The sequence below is a fragment of the Camellia sinensis genome, unplaced genomic scaffold (genome assembly GCF_055761805.1).
Source record: "Camellia sinensis isolate YWXY unplaced genomic scaffold, ASM5576180v1 Unanchor2, whole genome shotgun sequence".
NCBI classification, from domain to species: Eukaryota; Viridiplantae; Streptophyta; class Magnoliopsida; order Ericales; family Theaceae; genus Camellia; species Camellia sinensis.
Window position 1 is genome coordinate 14,006,478 of NW_028129079.1, and position 17,230 is coordinate 14,023,707.

The 17,230-nt window shown below is 30.8% G+C and overlaps 1 protein-coding gene across 1 annotated transcript; it reads left to right on the forward strand.

The window, feature by feature from the left end:
• The first annotated feature begins 11,343 nt into the window (after window positions 1-11,343).
• Window positions 11,344-17,013, forward strand: LOC145815413 (KH domain-containing protein At5g56140-like). The gene is made up of 6 exons (XM_082912060.1): window positions 11,344-12,354; window positions 13,154-13,273; window positions 13,367-13,483; window positions 16,163-16,235; window positions 16,365-16,403; window positions 16,738-17,013. Exons 2-6 carry the CDS (start codon window positions 13,238-13,240, stop codon window positions 16,740-16,742), a joined length of 270 nt encoding a protein of 89 aa, XP_082768186.1. The 5' UTR covers window positions 11,344-12,354; window positions 13,154-13,237; the 3' UTR covers window positions 16,743-17,013.
• The last annotated feature ends 217 nt before the right edge of the window (window positions 17,014-17,230 follow it).

The window sequence follows — 17,230 nt, forward strand, 5'->3', positions numbered from 1 at the left end:
CATTGAACAAACCACTATACCTTAAAGATCTATTTCGAAATTAAATAAAAAATGAAGCTTAATAGAAAAGTAAATTTAATAAAAATGGAGTCGAATAAGAATAAAAATGAAAGTTGCATAAAATTAAAAATGGAAGTTCGCTCCAGAAACCACTATACGTTAACGATCTATTTGGAAATTAAATATAAAAGGAAGTTGAATAGAAAAGTAACTTGAAGAAAATTGGAAGTTAATTAAAAATAAAAATGGAAGTTACAGAAAATTAAAAGTGGAAATTCATTCAAGAAACCACCATACCTTAACGATCTATTTGGAAATTAAATAAAAAAGGAAGTTGAAAAGAAAAATAACTTGAATAAAAATGGAAGTTGAATAAAAATAAAAATGGAAGTTGCGGAAAATAAAAAATGGAAGTTCATTCGAGAAACCACTATACCCTAACGATCTATTTGGAAATTAAATAAAAAAAGAAGTCGAATAGAAAAATAACTTGAATGTAAATGGAAGTGGAATAAAAACAAAAATGGAAGTTGCAGAAAATTAAAGATGGAAGTTCATTCAAGAAACCACTATACCTTAACGATCTATTTGGAAATTAAATAAAAAAAGGAAGTTTAGTAGAAAAGTAAATTGAATAAAAATGGAAGTTGAATAAAAATAAAAATGAAAGTTGCATAAAATTAAAAATGAAAGTTCAATCGAGAAACCACTATACATCAACGATCTATTTGAAAATTAAGTAAAAAAGGAAGTTGAAAAGAAAAGTAACTTGAATAAAAAAAGTAGTTGAATAGAAATAAAAATGGAAGTCGTAGAAAATTAAAAATAGAAGTTCATTCAAGAAACCACTATACCATAACGATCTATTTGGAAATTAAATAAAAAAGGAAGTTGAGTAGAAAAGAAACTTGAATAAAAAAGGAAGCTAAATAAAAATAAAAACGAAAGATGCAGAAAATTAAAAATGGAAGTTCATTCATGAAACCACTATACCTTAACGATCTATTTGGAAATTAAATAAAAAAGGAAGTTTAATAGAAAAGTAAATTGAATAAAAATGGAAGTTGAATAAAAATAAAAATGAAAGTTGCACAAAATTAAAAATAGAATTTCAATCCAGAAACCACCATACCTTAATGATCTATTTGGAAATTAAATAAAAAAGGAAGTTGAATAGAAAAGTAACTTGGACAAAATGGAAGTTAATTAAAAATAAAAATGGAAATTGCAGAAAAATAAAAAAGGAAATTCATTCAAGAAACCACCATACCTTAACGATCAATTTGAAAATTAAATAAAAAAGGAAGCTTAATAGAAAAGTAAATTGAATAAAAATGGAAGTTGAATGAAAATAAAAATGAAAGTTGCATAAAATTAAAAACAGAAGTTCAATCCAGAAACGACTACACCTTAACGATCTTTTCTGAAATTAAATAAAAAAGGAAGTTGAGTAGAAAAGAAACTTGATTGAAAAAGGAAGTTAAATAAAAATAAAAATGGAATATGCAGAAAATTAAAAATGGAAGTTCATTCAAGAAACCCCTATGCCTTAAAGATCTATTTTGAAATTAAATAAAAAAGGAAGTTGAATAGAAAAACAACTTGAATAAAATTGGAAGTCGAATAAAAAAAAAAAAAAAAGTTGCAAAAAATTTAAAATGGAAGTTCATTCAAGAAACCACTATACCTTAACGATCTATTTGGAAATTAAATAAAAAATGTAGTTTAATAGAATAGTAAATTGAATAAAAATAAAAATGAAAGTTGCATAAAATTAAAAATGGAAGTTCAATCCAGAAGCCACCATACCTTAACGATCTATTTGAAAATTAAATAAAAAAGGAAGTTGAATAGAAAAGTAACTTGAAGAAAAATGGAAGTTAATTAAAAATAAAAATGGAAGTTGTAGAAAATTAAAAAAGGAAATTCATTCAAGAAACCACCATACCTTAACGATCTATTTGGAAATTAAATAAAAAAGGAAGTTTAATAGAAAAGTAAATTGAATAAAAATGGAAGTTGAATGAAAACAAAAATGAAAGTTGCATAAAATTAAAAATAGAAGTTCAATCCTGGAATCACTATACCTTAACGATCTACTTGGAAATTAAATAAAAAAGGAAGTTGAGTGGAAAAGAAACTTGATTGAAAAAGGAAGTTAAATAAAAATAAAAATGGAAGATACAGGAAATTAAAAATGGAAGTTCATTCAAAAAACCACTAAACCTTAAAGATCTATTTTGAAATTAAATAAAAAAGGAAGTTGCATAGAAAAATAACTTGAATAAAATTGGAAGTCGAATAAAAAAAAAAAAGAAGTTGTAGAAAATTAAAAATGGAAGTTCATTCAAGAAACCACTATACCTTAACGATCTATTTGGAAATTAAATAAAAAAAGAAAGTTTAAAAGAAAAGTAAATTGAATAAAAATGGAAGTTGAATAAAAATAAAAATAAAAGTTGCATAAAATTAAAAATGAAAGTTCAATCCAGAAACTACCATACCTTAACGATCTATTTGGAAATTAAATAAAAGAGCAAGTTGAATAGAAAAGTAACTTGAAGAAAAATGTAAGTTAATTAAAAATAAAAATGGAAGTGGCAAAAAATTAAAAATTGAAATTCATTCAAGAAACCATCATACCTTAACGATCTATTTGGAAATTAAAGAAAAAAGGAAGTTTAATAGAAAAGTAAATTGAATAAAAATGAAAGTTGAATGAAAATAAAAATGAAAGTTGCATAAAATTAAAAATAGAAGTTCAATCCAGAAACCACTATACCTTAACGATCTCTTTGGAAGTTAAATAAAAAAGGAAGTTGAGTAGAAAAGAAACTTGATTGAAAAAGGAAGTTAAGTAAAAATATAAATGGAAATTGCAGAAAATTAAAAATGGAAGTTCATTCAAGAACCCACTATACCTTAACGATCTATTTGGAAATTAAATAAAATAGGAAGTTGAAAAGGAAAATAACTTGAATAAAATTGAAAGTCGAATAAAAAAAAAAAGAAGTTGCAGAAAATTAAAAATGGAAGTTCATTCAAGAAACCTCTATACTCTAACGATCTATTTTGAAAATAAATAAAAAAGGAAGTTTAATAGAAAAGTAAATTGAATAAAAATGGAAGTTGAATAAAAATAAAAATGAAAGTTGCATAAAATTAAAAATAGAAGTTCAATCCAGAAAACACCATACCTTAACGATCTATTTGGAAATTAAATAAAAAAGGAACTTGAATAGAAAAGTAACTGGAAAAAAAATGGAAAGACCGAGCGAGGGTTTTGACCTGTCCGCTCGAGCGGGGGTTTTGGCGCTCGAGCGGGAATTGCACCCATTCAGTATTTTCATGTTCCTGCAAAACTTATGCAGATGTGATTTTTACGCTCGAGCGGGTTTGTTTACGCTCGAACGGTGGCGCTCGAGCGGGTCGTTTGGCACTCGAGCGGGTAGTACTTTCTGGGTGTAAGTTCTGGGGGGTGGAAATCTGCGCTCGAGCGAACTGGTTTTCGCGCTCGAGCGGAAGTGCTTTATTCTTGTGTCTTGGCACTCGAGCGGGCCTTATTGCGCTCGAGCGTGTCCAGAGTTTTGTTCTTGGCGCTTGAGCGTCGTGTTCTCCGCTCGAGCGGGTCATACGTATATGAGTTATCCGCTGGGTGATTTTAAATCACTTTTTACATTTCTTTCTCTCTCCTACTTTTTCAAAAAGATACTTTGAGAGCTCCTCTCTCTAAAACCTTGCCTTCTCTCTAGATTTTGATCTAGCTAGGGTGAGTTTCTCATCTTTAGCCTTTACAAAAAAATTGTTGATCGTCGAGGGTTACATTCTAATCTGAAAATTTTGGGACTTGGAGCACGTTGGGTTTTATCATCTTCTCCCTTGGGGCTCCGGATTTGAGGTAGGGATATCCTACTCCTCTCTATGGATTTTGTCTTTAAATTTTGGTGTTTTGAGATGTTGGGGTTGGTTTGGTAATTTTGTGAGAGTTTGGGCTTTTGTGCTATTTTACAAAGGTTGGGGTTTTATTTATAATAAACCTAGATGCATGTTGGTATAGAGAAATGGAATAAATGTTGAATCATTGATGAAAATGGGACCTAAGGGTTGAAATGTTAATTATGGAATATGACCTAATTACATTGTTTGATTAATTGGGATAATTAATTGTGAGAAATGAGGAAATGAGATGGAATTGTTGAGTTAGGGAATGAATGGGGTTAAAGGGTGTAGTTGAATTGTTATCACACACCGAATTGAAATGTTGATTGAATATCCATTTGTGCATTTATTTTCTGTTTAGAAATAATTGCTTTGGGCTATCGGTGGAGGATAGTCGTGATTGTTGTAGACAATGCATGATGATTAGGCAAACGGAAACTAATCAATGGAATGTGTCATGGAATTTGACGGTTGATAGAACACATTAACTGTATGTATTGAGTGATTGTATATAGAACCAATGTGTTTGTATACGTTACGTGTAGCGGAGGAGATGGGGGATGTACTCCGCGGTTTAGGGGAAGATGGGGGATGTACCTCTAAACCGGATAGTATTGGGAGAAGATAGGGGATGAACTCCGTAGATACAGCTCATATGCTTGTCTAGAGAAGTGAAGATAGAGCTCATATGCTTATCTTTGTGAAATGTGGATACAGCTTATATGCTTATCTGTGAATGTGGGATATTGTTGTTATACATATCTGTTGAGAATGTGGGCATAGCTTATATGCTTATGTAACGCCCTCAAAATAAACCCATTATATGTATATCATCAACATGCATTATTTAAAGAAAACAATTTATTAATTCATTCATCAGAGTATTACTAAATAAAAACATTACATGTAACATCAAGGTAAATGCCCTACCGGCTTACATCTTTCCAAGCCAACACTTGGTCACAAAGTATGAGTTCTAACTCAAATATAATTAAAGCCCTAGGCTTGAGTGTTTACATGTACTAACAATGAAAAAAACAAATAACTAAAAATAGTCTTCAAAATCCAAGTCCTTCCAAGCTAAGTCCTTGGAGGTAGCTTATCACCTGAACTTGAAAATGATGTTCCCATAAAGGGTGAGCCACAGCCTAGTAGAAATATACTAAACCACATATAAGCAATGAATAAAGCAATAGCATTCAACAGATGGTTAACCAAGATAATCAATTACTTCATTTTACAGTCTCATGACACTATTGTCTAAGACACGTTTTACTTTCCAATTTTATCAACATGACTCAGAACCTGGCCAAACTTACAACAGTGAATTACATATATCATATTCACATCCTTCCAATATCAACAAACCAATGAGACTCAAGCTCAAATCAAAACACTTCATACTTCCAGATTGATACACATTTTAGTGCTGTATCAATAAAACACTTCTATATAAATAAGCACACATAAAAGTGATGCTAATGGAGTCCATCCCCTATCTCCTCCCAAGCAAAATCCGGTTTAGAGGTCCATCCCCTATCTTCCCCTAAACCGTGGAGTACATCCCCTATCTCCTCCCACACAAAACAATGTATGCAAATGCAATGCTCAATCAATACACGTATTTTCTGTATCAATACAATAGTCAAAATTAATGACTTAACCAATGTGATTAGTTTCAGTTATTCCTAATCCACATGCAATACCTACAACAATCACGACTATCCTCCACCGATAGCCCAAAACAGTTATTTCTAGACTGGAAATAAATATATCAACAATTCAATGGGCGAGTGAATTACATCATCCAACTACACCATTTAAGCAATAAATTTCCCAATTTCATGAATTTAACCAATTTTCCCAATTCCCTTAAATTAATTATACAAATTAATTAATTTAAACAACTAGGGTTTTTCCCAAAATTATCAAAGTAACCCCAACTTATCAAAATACCAAAACTTAAAACAAAACCTATAAGATGGAGTAGGAAATCCCTACCTCGAAGAAAACAACCCAAATGGTGAAGACAGAGATGAGTGCCCAAATACCAATGTGCTCCAAATCGCCAAATGTTCAGATTAAATGAAAGCCCTCGACTCCCTCTATCTTTTTAATAAAGCAACTAGGGTAGAAACACACTCTAAATAGATCAAACCTAAGAAAGAAGGTGAGTAGGGAGAGAGAGAAGTCGGACCTAGGGTTTGGAATCAAAAAGAAGATGAAAAAGACTGATCAAAACCCGCTGCTGCGTATATAAACTGGACAGGCTCGCTCGAGCGAAGACTTGGTCGCTCGAGCGACCAGACACAGAAAATCTACGCTCGAGCCAAGGAGGCCTTTCTTGAGCCAACAACCCAAAAGCTCGCTCGAGCGAAAGAAATCTTGCTCGAGCGAAGAACTCAAACCCTCAGGTTTGTAACCAGACACACGCTCGAGCGAAGGAACTGTCGCTCGAGCGAAGAACGAACTAACTCGCTCGAGCGAAGAAAAGCTCGCTCGAGCCAAGAATGCAAAGCTACAGGTCCAAACCAGACGCAAACTCTCGCTCGAGCTACCAAACCCCGGCTCGAGCGAAGAACCAAAAACAACAGCTCGCTCGACCGACAAACTCCTCGCTCGAGCGAAGATCCAAAATTCTGGACCGCAACACTTGGTTTCTAAACCCAACCACCCTGAAACAAACCTGCCCAACACATCCTATAATTCCAAATGAAAAAAAAAATAAGGGACAACAACAACAACAATTATACAATGACAGAATCTACGGAACCTAAGTCCGGATACAACAATCAAATGAGAAAAGACCGGGGTCGCTATATGCATAAAATTAACAATTAAAGTTCAACCCAGAAAGTACTATACCTTAACGATCTATTTGGAAATTAAATAAAAAAGGAAGTTGAGTAGAAAAGAAACTTGAATGAAAAAGGAAGTTAAATAAAAATAAAAATAGAAGTTGCAGAAAATTAAAAATGAAAGTTCATTCAAGAAACCACTATACCTTAACGATCTATTTGGAAATTAAAAAAAAAAAGGAAGTTAAATAGAAAAATGACTTGAATAAAAATGAAAGTCGAATAAAAATAAAAATGGAAGTTGCATAAAATTAAAAATGGAATTCATTCAAGAAACCACTATACCTTAACGATCTATTTGGAAATTAAATAAAAAAGGAAGTTTAATAGAAAAGTAAATTGAATCAAAACGGAAAGTTGAATAAAAATAAAAATGGAAGTTGCAGAAAATTAAAAATGGAAGTTCAATCCGGAAACCAGTATACCTTAACGATCTATTTGGAAATTAAATAAAAAAGGAAGTTGAGTAGAAAAGAAACTTGAATAAAAAAGGAAGTTAAATAAAAATAAAAATGAAAGTCGCAGAAAATTAAAAATGGCAGATCATTCAAGAAACCACTATACCTTAACGATCTATTAGGAAATCAAATAAAAAAGGAAATTGAATAGAAAAATGACTTGAATAAAAATGGAAGTCGAATAAAAATAAAAATGGAAGTTGCATAAAATTAAAAATGGAAGTTTATTAGAGAAACCACTATACCTTAACGATCTATTTGGAAATTAAATAAGGAAAGAAGTTTAATAAAAAAGTAAATTGAATAAAAATGGAAATTGAATAAAAATAAAAATGAAAGTTGCATAAAATTGAAAATGGAAGTTCAATCCAGAAACCACTATACCTTAACGATCTATTTCGAAATTAAATAAAAAAGGAAGTTGAATAGAATAATAACTTGAATAAAAACGGAAGTTCATTCAAGAAACCACTATACCTTAACGATCTATTTGGAAATTTAATGAAAAAGGAAGTTTAATAGAAAAGTAAATTGAATAAAAATGGAAGTTGAATAAAAATAAAAATGAAAGTTGCATAAAATTAAAAATGGAAGTTCAATCCAGAAACCACTATACCTTAACGATCTATTTGGAAATTAAATAAAAAAGGAAGTTGAGTAGAAAAGAAACTTGAATGAAAAAGGAAGTTAAATAAAAATAAAAATGGAAGTTGCAGAAGATTAAAAATGGAAGTTCATTGAAGAAACCACTATACCATAACGATCGATTTGGAAATTAAATAAAAAAGGAGGTTTAATAGAAAAGTAAATTGAATAAAAATGGAAGTCGAATAAAAATAAAAACGAAAGTGGCATAAAATTAAAAATGGAAGTTCAATCTAGAAAGTACTATACCTTAACGATCTATTTGGAAATTAAATAAAAAAGGAAGTTGAATAGAAAAATGACTTGAATAAAAATGAAAGTCGAATAAAAATAAAATGGAAGTTGCAGAAAATTAAAAATGGAAGTTCATTCAAGAAACCACTATACCTTAACGATCTATTTGAAAATTAAATAAAAAATGAAGTTTAATAGAAAAGTAAATTGAATAAAAATTGAAGTTGAATAAAAACAAAAATGAAACTTGCATAAAATTAACAATTGAAGTTCAATCTAGAAACTACTATACCTTAACGATCTATTTGGAAATTAAATAAAAAAGGATGTTGAGTAGAAAAAAAACTTGAATGAAAAAGGAAGTTAAATAAAAATAAAAATGGAAGCTGCAGAAAATTAAAAATGGAAGTTCATTCAAGAAACCACTATACCATAACGATCTATTTGGAAATTAAACAAAAAAGGAGTTAAATAGAAAAATGACTTGAATAAAAATGAAAGTCGAATAAAAATAAGAATGGAAGTGGCATAAAATTTAAAATGGAATTCATTCAAAAACCAGTATACCTTAACGATCTATTTGGAAATTAAATAAAAAAGGAAGTTTAACAGAAAAGTAAATTGAATCAAAACGGAAAGTTGAATAAAAATGAAAATGGAAGTTGCAGAAAATTAAAAATGGAAGTTCAATCCGGAAACCAGTATACCTTAACGATCTATTTGGAAATTAAATAAAAAAGGAAGTTGAGTAGAAAAGAAACTTGAATAAAAAAGGAAGTTAAATAAAAATAAAAATGAAAGTCGCAGAAAATTAAAAATGGCAGATCATTCAAGAAACCACTATACCTTAACGATCTATTAGGAAATCAAATAAAAAAGGAAATTGAATAGAAAAATGACTTGAATAAAAATGGAAGTCGAATAAAAATAAAAATGGAAGTTGCATAAAATTAAAAATGGAAGTTTATTAGAGAAACCACTATACCTTAACGATCTATTTGGAAATTAAATAAGGAAGGAAGTTTAATAGAAAAGTAAATTGAATAAAAATGGAAATTGAATAAAAATAAAAATGAAAGTTGCATAAAATTGAAAATGGAAGTTCAATCCAGAAACCACTATACCTTAACGATCTATTTCGAAATTAAATAAAAAAGGAAGTTGAATAGAATAATAACTTGAATAAAAACGGAAGTTCATTCAAGAAACCACTATACCTTAACGATCTATTTGGAAATTAAATAAAAAAGGAAGTTTAATAGAAAAGTAAATTGAATAAAAATGGAAGTTGAATAAAAATAAAAATGAAAGTTGCATAAAATTAAAAATGGAAGTTCAATCCAGAAACCACTATACCTTAACGATCTATTTGGAAATTAAATAAAAAAGGAAGTTGAGTAGAAAAGAAACTTGAATGAAAAATGAAGTTAAATAAAAATAAAAATGGAAGTTGCACTACAACAAAAGTAACCTATAGTGACGAAAAGTAGTGAAGAAAATAAATTTCGTCACCAAATAAGAATAATCCGTGGCGAATTATAAAATTTTGTCACATATAATAAAAAAATAAAAATAATAGGTGACGAAATTTATTTTCGTCAGCAAATTCTTCTTTTTAGGTGAGGAAAAATTATATTTCATCACCGAAGGTTTTCCCGCTAATTTTTTTTAGTGACGCCAAAATTTTGAAACTTTTGGTGAGAAAAATATTTGTCATCAATTATAAAATTATTAGTGAGAAATATATTTTCATCACCAATAATTTTATATATATATTTTTTAAGAAACTTGATTTTAAATATTTTAAGACCATTTGGTTAGAAATATATTTTTGTCATTAATAATTTTTAATATTTTGAGACTTTTTAGTGAGAAAATTATTTTGTCACTAATTTTGTAGGGAAAATTTTGACATATTGGGCGGTAATGAAAAAAAATAGACTATTAACTTTCCCTCTTTTTTTTTTTTTTTTTTTTTGTTTATCAGTTTTCCTGTTCTCCCCCCCTCTCTCTCTCTCAAAACAAAACACAAGTTAATTAGCTCTCTAAGTAACTTATGGTGATGAAAAGTAGTAAAAAAAATAAATTTCGTCACTAAAAAAAATAATCCGTGACAAATTATAAAATTTTGTCACATATAATAAAAACGTAAAAATAATTGGTGACGAAATTTATTTTCGTCAATAAATACTTTTTTTAGGTGAGGAAAAATTAAATTTCGTCACCAAAGGTTTTGCCTCTTATTGTTTTGGGTGGCGCCAAAATTTTGAGACTTTTGGTTAGAAAAGAATTTGTCACCAATTATAAAATTATTAGTGAGGAATATATTTTCGTCACCAATATTTTAATTTTTTTTTTTGAGAAACTTGATTTTAAATATTTTAAGACCATTTCCTCACTGTTAATTTTTAATATTTTGAGACCTTTAATGAGAAAAATATTTTGTCACTAATTTTAAAGGGAGAATTTTGATATATTGAGCGATAATGAAAAAAAATAGATTAATATTTCCACCCCTCTTTTTTGTGTGTTTATTAGTTCCCCCCCCCCTCTTTTTTGTGTGTGTTTATTAGTTTTCCACTCATCTTTTTTTTTTTGTGTTTATTAGTTTTCCTCTCATATCTCTCTCTCTCTCTCTCTAAAACAAAACACAAGTTAGGTCTCTTCCTTTAGCATTCCATGTCCTCCTTTAGCATGTTTTTCTCCAGCGCTGCCGCCGACGTCGCCCATTCTCCTCCTTCATTGGCTCCGCCGACGTCGCATCTCCGAGCCCGTCCGCCCGTCTCCTTTAGTGCCATGTGTTCTCTTCCATCAATGCCTCTTATTATTCGATTTCTCTGCTTTGTATTTTCAGGTATGGGTCCTCTCTCTCTATCTCTCAATTTCTCTATTTTTCTATCTCTGTTTTCCCTAATTTTCAAAACTAATGAGACACGCAGTGTCCCATATGTGATTTCTTCGGACTGTATTTTGCATTTAAAGGTTGTGATTTCTTCGGATTGAATGGTGGGGACATGATTGATTTGATTGCTAATGTTTCTCCCTGGTAAGCAGGTTGACAATAACGTATTTGCTTGGTTGTTTTCACAACATTGATTGACTTCCGTTGCCTTCACAGGTTTCCCTTATTGAACAGGTTTCTGAATAATATATTGACAAAATAATTACTCGGGGAGGGGGGTTGGGGTTAACCTTAACTAATTATTTGTTGTAGGTAAAAGGGAAAAAAAAGGATTGTCAATAGGTTTCTAGCAAAGGTTTATTAGCTGACGCGGCTTGATTGTGCTAGTCTAACACCATAAATTTGTTATCTATTTAACCTCTCTACATGATAGGATTTTCCTACAATGTTACAGAGTAGAATTGAGGGGTTTTTGGTGGTCTCTTGGAACTTGTTCTCTGGTTGAGAAAATTGTTTGCATTTCTGGATCTTTGGCCTTCAGTTTTGTGAGTTTCGAGTTTTGTATTTCTGGATGCTTTTATCTCGGCAAAAAGAGGTACTTCAAGGGAAGTAGTATTATTTGGATTAGAATTACTTGTATTGTTAAATAGTTAATTATTTTTCTTTTCTTTTCTCTTTTTTTTTTTTTTTTTTTTTTTTTGGTTCTTTTTCCTAATCTTCATCTTTTGCTGTTGAAACCTTTTATTCCTCCATTTTATATTTGAATAGTGATATGTCATGAATAATATTTTATTTAAAGGCGTCAAACTTTGTTGTAAGATGTTTAAGATTGTGAATTTTTTAAATAAGCAGCTGATTGATTGGAGATGTATTTTCTTATGCACCCTTCTCCACATATCAATAATTATGTTAAGTTTGTCAAATCTTTTGTGAATGAGTATTGACCATTCAGTTATAATAGAATAGAGCTTAACTACATGTTCTTTTCTCATTTTCTACCAAGGTACATTCTTTTTGAAAGATTTGAGTTTGTCACATAGGGGGAAGCATTGATTATGGCTAGCCCAGTAAACAATCAGGGTAGTCTATCCATTTTGTGGTGATTGGTGACTAATTTGTTAACAAATGTAACTGGTACATTTTATTCTTGAAAATTGACATTTTTGGAGCAGAAATATTGCGTGTAACCACATTGTTGGGGATTGCGTCATTTTTAGATCAAAGTGGGTTGGAACATGCTAGCTCCCTGGCTTTAGGAGGAATATTTTCAAATGGAGGAGCCAATGTGAACAGATGGGCATCACCATTTCAATCAAAAGTATGGATACTAACCATTAACATAACCTTTTGTTCCATCTAATTTTACTATTTTTCAAAAGCATTCCTGACTCATTTTTTAAACATTTTATTCTAACTTCATTAGTCTATTTGAGTGCTTGTACTGAAATTCCGTGTCTTTCATGACGGTTAGTTTGAGGCTAACATCATTAAGAATAACACAAAGATTTAATCAAGTGTCCTAATCCAGCATAACAAGATAGTTAACACAATGTTGGAAAGGACATTTACCTATAAGGGCTGAGACAATTGGAGGACTTTTGTTCTTATTGCTGACTTCTTAATTAACATGATGTTTAGTGGTGTACATTACAAGGGGAGACTTATTGGCAGCGACCAATTCATTTGTTTTTGGTTCTAAGAAGTGATTAATTTATTATGTTGTTGATACAGTAGTTAAATATGGTATCATCTGAATGCAAAGAAAAAATTAACCAAAAAAAAAAAATTCATAAGAGCTGGTAGTATTTCCAAAATGATGTATATTTCTTGGCTTCAATACTCTGGACTTTGTTTTCAGATATATAGGATTAAGTTCAAGCTCTTATATGATTTGTGCTCAAACGCGAGCATATGTTTTTGGTGTTCCATTCATATGTATGTTGAGGTGCACCTATTTACTTCTGTGGGTTTTCTTAATTTCAATGTTCAGCAGTTCTAAGGTACTTTTCTTTGTGATAGTTTTTTGGAAATTTGGTAGATCTTGCTTTGCAAAACAGTATTACAGGTGTATCTATCTTTTACGTTCTTTTAACGTTGGCTGTGTTTTTATTACACAGATGGCAGGTTTATTGTAGCCCTCATCTGCACAAAACAGGCTTGGTTCTCAAGGCAGCTCATCTGGTCTTATAGTGAAGAGAACGATGAGGGTGGATATCACAGTTGATCAATATCCTAATGTGCGAGTTATTCTCTAATTCCATTGCATCTTTTTCATGGTGTGGTTTACTACATTTCATGTTCAACTTCCTGTTACCCACTTGTTGTTGCAGTTCAATTTTGTTGGCCGCCTCCTTGCTCATAGAGGGAACTCACTCAAGAGAGTAGAGGCAAGTACTGAGTGTTGTGTTCTAATCAAAGGACATGGTAGCATCAAGGATCCTGTTAAGGTAATTTTGATTGTCTTTTCAACCAGAATGCTTGTGTTTCTTGGATACTTTATGTTGTGTTTTATGGTTTGATGTGTTAATACATGAAATGCTGAAACCATAATATTCTGGATACTGAATAGAGCAATGCCACACTTTTAATCTCTCTCTCTAAATGAAAGCTAGAGTTGTAACATGGGCTATGCTCATGTTCTTAACTTATGCCATCTTCATCTCATTTTCAATTCAATTATTTATTTCTTTTTAGTGGTATTCATTTCCTAATATCATTTCCAAAGAGTTTTGTTTGTACAATAGTCTACAATATTGATCAGGTTTCCAATTTCTTTTGACCTCGACCAAAAAGTAAAGAATTTTTTTTTTTTTTTGGGAGATCACAATAGCTTTACATGCTTTCAATTTTTCTTGTAAAAACTGTGAACTTTTATTAGATGTTGTAATTAACCATTACATTATAGTTCTTAATACCTTCTCTGATCATGAAGTTAACATGGTTTGTCTATTCATATTGATGGGTGTTGCATTTTTTCTCTCTCTAAATGTTCTATTTTACTCTGAATTACTTTTTATAATTTCTTCCCCATGGGTCTTTCATCGAGAGAATAGTGAGATGCTCTAGCAGTTGTATTTTTAGGAATTTTGATTTTTTATATAGCAGCTCAATGAGGATCTTCAATTTGGATCCCCCTCTTGATTGAAGAGTGCATTCAGTTTTGCATATCAGGCTTTGATTGCATATTTCATGTATTGTGGTAGCTGAGAGTAGTTCATTTCCACAACCCTTTGAAATACATTTTTAGAAGCAGTGGGACATGAGATTCTTTGACCGTCCATGAGTTACACTGATCCTTCCTTAGCCGTCTTGTTGACAAATATGGTTTTAGGTAAACCAAATATGAATAAGCATATTCTTGGTGTTTGATATATGATGGCGACTATCAAATATTTGATTTATGATTGTAATTATTAATTAAATATGTAGTCTCTTGAGTTTGTTGAGAATAAAAAATGCAAAACTAGTGTAGCAAGCGTGTACTGAAAAGTTATGTTATGTTGGTTTTCATCCCAATATGACACGTAAATAACTGTAGCACATGCACATGTATGGTGCCTGTCCAATAAACATAAATTTGGACTCTCTCTTTGGGATAATGTTTATAAGAGGAGAGGCCGGTTGTTATCGTAATGGGATGGAACTTTTATTGATCGTGGTACCAAGTAATGTTTTGGCTGGGATTTAATGTTGATGACGCTTAACTTTTTTTTTGTTGGTTATGTATTTTTATTAATAAGAGACAGATTTATAAAAGGTGCTAAAAGTGGATACAACTCATGTAGAAAGTCCAAGGGAAGCACATGCTATCATCCTATACAAGTACAAGAATCTAGCTAAATCTAAGAAGCATGGATTCTTCTAAAAAGGTTCCATGTCCATGTTGGACATGTGTTGGGCACCCATTTAGACATGCCCTATTATATTTTTAGATGTTTTTAGGTGGAGTTTGGACATTTAGAATACATGTCTATCTCGTAGACACACATAAACACATTGTTAGTTTGGATTTGATATCCCTTTACTAGGAAAAAATACTTACAATCTGCAATCAATTGTGTGTACTAGTACTTGACCTCAAAACCTCCAAACTTGGAGGTTACCTCTTGCAGAATTCTAAGTTGGAACAAGTTCTCTCTCAAGAGCAACCCCTACCCCCTCTCTTCTGGCAGCCTACGTTCATTCCAAAATCTGACCCTATATGTCCTCTGACAATTACATTATATGTTCAAGGAACTTCTTCCATTTCTTTCCTAATATCTTTAGATGCACCAAGATCATTAGAGAGGTACACAATAGTCTGGTAGACCTCAACCCCACCATAATGAGTGATTTCTACCTTCCCCCAATAATTTCCCACTTGAATGCAAATGTCTATTACCATTTTGTCATTAATGGTCATGTGAACACCCAGAGTCTTTTGTTTCTAAACTTGCCTATGTAATTAAGAAGCAAAACAAAATCACAATCCACCATATTATCTTTAAATTCTTCTCCCACATGTGACCACTGATTAACTTTGAATCAAATTTCCTATATGTCGCACTGATTGACTATGAAGCAAATTATTATTCACCGTACCATTATCATATTTGCGGGTACTTACAGGGCCTCCCATATGAATCCTATCTGTTACATCAAGGAATGAACACGGCCATTTTCTTGGCTTATAATGGAGTCAATGTCTAGCTATAAAAGCCTATCTTATACATGGACTTGTTTTCTATCATTTTGGAACTACTGAACTAGTGTTGTTCAGTTGGAGCATGTAGCTAACATCTTTAGGCAATTGCTTTTGGTTTCTTCTTTCGTGTTTTTCCTTTTCTGGTTGTTTGTGTCAGTAAGTTTTGATTGTATAATCATTTTCTCTTTTTACTTTAGGAGGAAAATAGATCATACCCTTTTTTCAAGAGCTCGTTTGTTCTCTAGAATTCTACGACTATTTTCAATATTGGTTTTCAATATATATATATGAATTTGTAATTCATTTTTTTAAACATTGCATTTGACTGTTGACAATTTAGCTATTTGACATAAATTTTGCTAACACGCAATCTTATGATGCAGCTAAGTTTTATTGAATTTGAGATTGTTCGTTTTATTTTCCTTGTCATCACTTCTTGTAGTGGCTTTCTATTAGAAAAGATGAGAATGAATTTGGCCCATTTTCTGCTTGGAACATAACTGGAACATGCACAGGTTTGTAAGTTCGTTGTGAATCTGATCATCTTATTATTCCAGCTGATTGGGAAATGGTTTTTTTTTAAATTTTAAATTTCTTAATTCATTTTCCCTTTCTTTAATTGTATTATATGTTCTCTATCTTAGGTGTTCAAGTGAGTCATTCCACTGGTTGTTTATGGCCATGTAAGCCTTTTTTTAATTATTGTTTTTGTAACAATATTTTTCACATGAATAATACTTTGAGTGAAGAAAGTATTTTATTACTACATCTTATTGGGATGTGCTCTTTCTATTTCTCTTTACTTTTCTTTTTTCCTTTATGTATTAAATGATTATTAATTTTTGGCATCTTCTGTTACCCGTGTTGCATTATCATCAAGGATCACCTCAACTTTTTAAAGTTTTGAATTGTTATATGCATTTCTACTAAATTGGTTTATAAAATAAAATTATTTATATATGAGTTTAGATGTAATTGATAATATATTAATATTTTCCTTGTTTATTTTCTTTGCAGATTGATTTTTTATGACGTTTGGAAGCATACTTGCAAATCAAGATGAAGTGTTGAATTTTTTTTTCTTGAACTGATACTTAGTTCTAGTTGCAAATCAAGATCGAGTGTTATTTTTTTGTGGACTCCACGTTAGTTCATTTTGGAATTTGCTATGATGGTTTTTTTTATTATACTTAATGGATTATTATTAAATTTGTTTGATGGATACATTTTCATTTATAATACAAATTGTTTAGTGAATTTTTTTGTGGAGTGGTGTATAATAGCTAGTGAATTTCTTAGTACATTTAAAATGCTATTGGATATGAGTAGGGATATTTGTGAAATAATAATTTAAATTGAAATAAAAATATGGAACAAGTTTAGTGACGAATTTGTTTCGTCATTTGTATTTGTTATTATGACAGAGTGATTATTCGTCGCTGATAAACTTTTTTTGTGACAAAATTTACTGTAGTTTACATATGAAAGTTTTTATTTATTTTTTTATTTT

What these genes read in the sequence shown, in the direction of transcription:
- LOC145815413 (XM_082912060.1), top strand. Translation starts at nt 13,238, where the DNA reads ATGAGGGTGGATATCACAGTTGATCAATATCCTAAT. An exon ending in GCATCAAGGATCCTGTTAAG is followed by an intron (nt 13,484 to 16,162) that starts GTAATTTTGATT and finishes CACTTCTTGTAG; the next exon opens with TGGCTTTCTATTAGAAAAGA. An exon ending in CATAACTGGAACATGCACAG is followed by an intron (nt 16,236 to 16,364) that starts GTTTGTAAGTTC and finishes TCTCTATCTTAG; the next exon opens with GTGTTCAAGTGAGTCATTCC.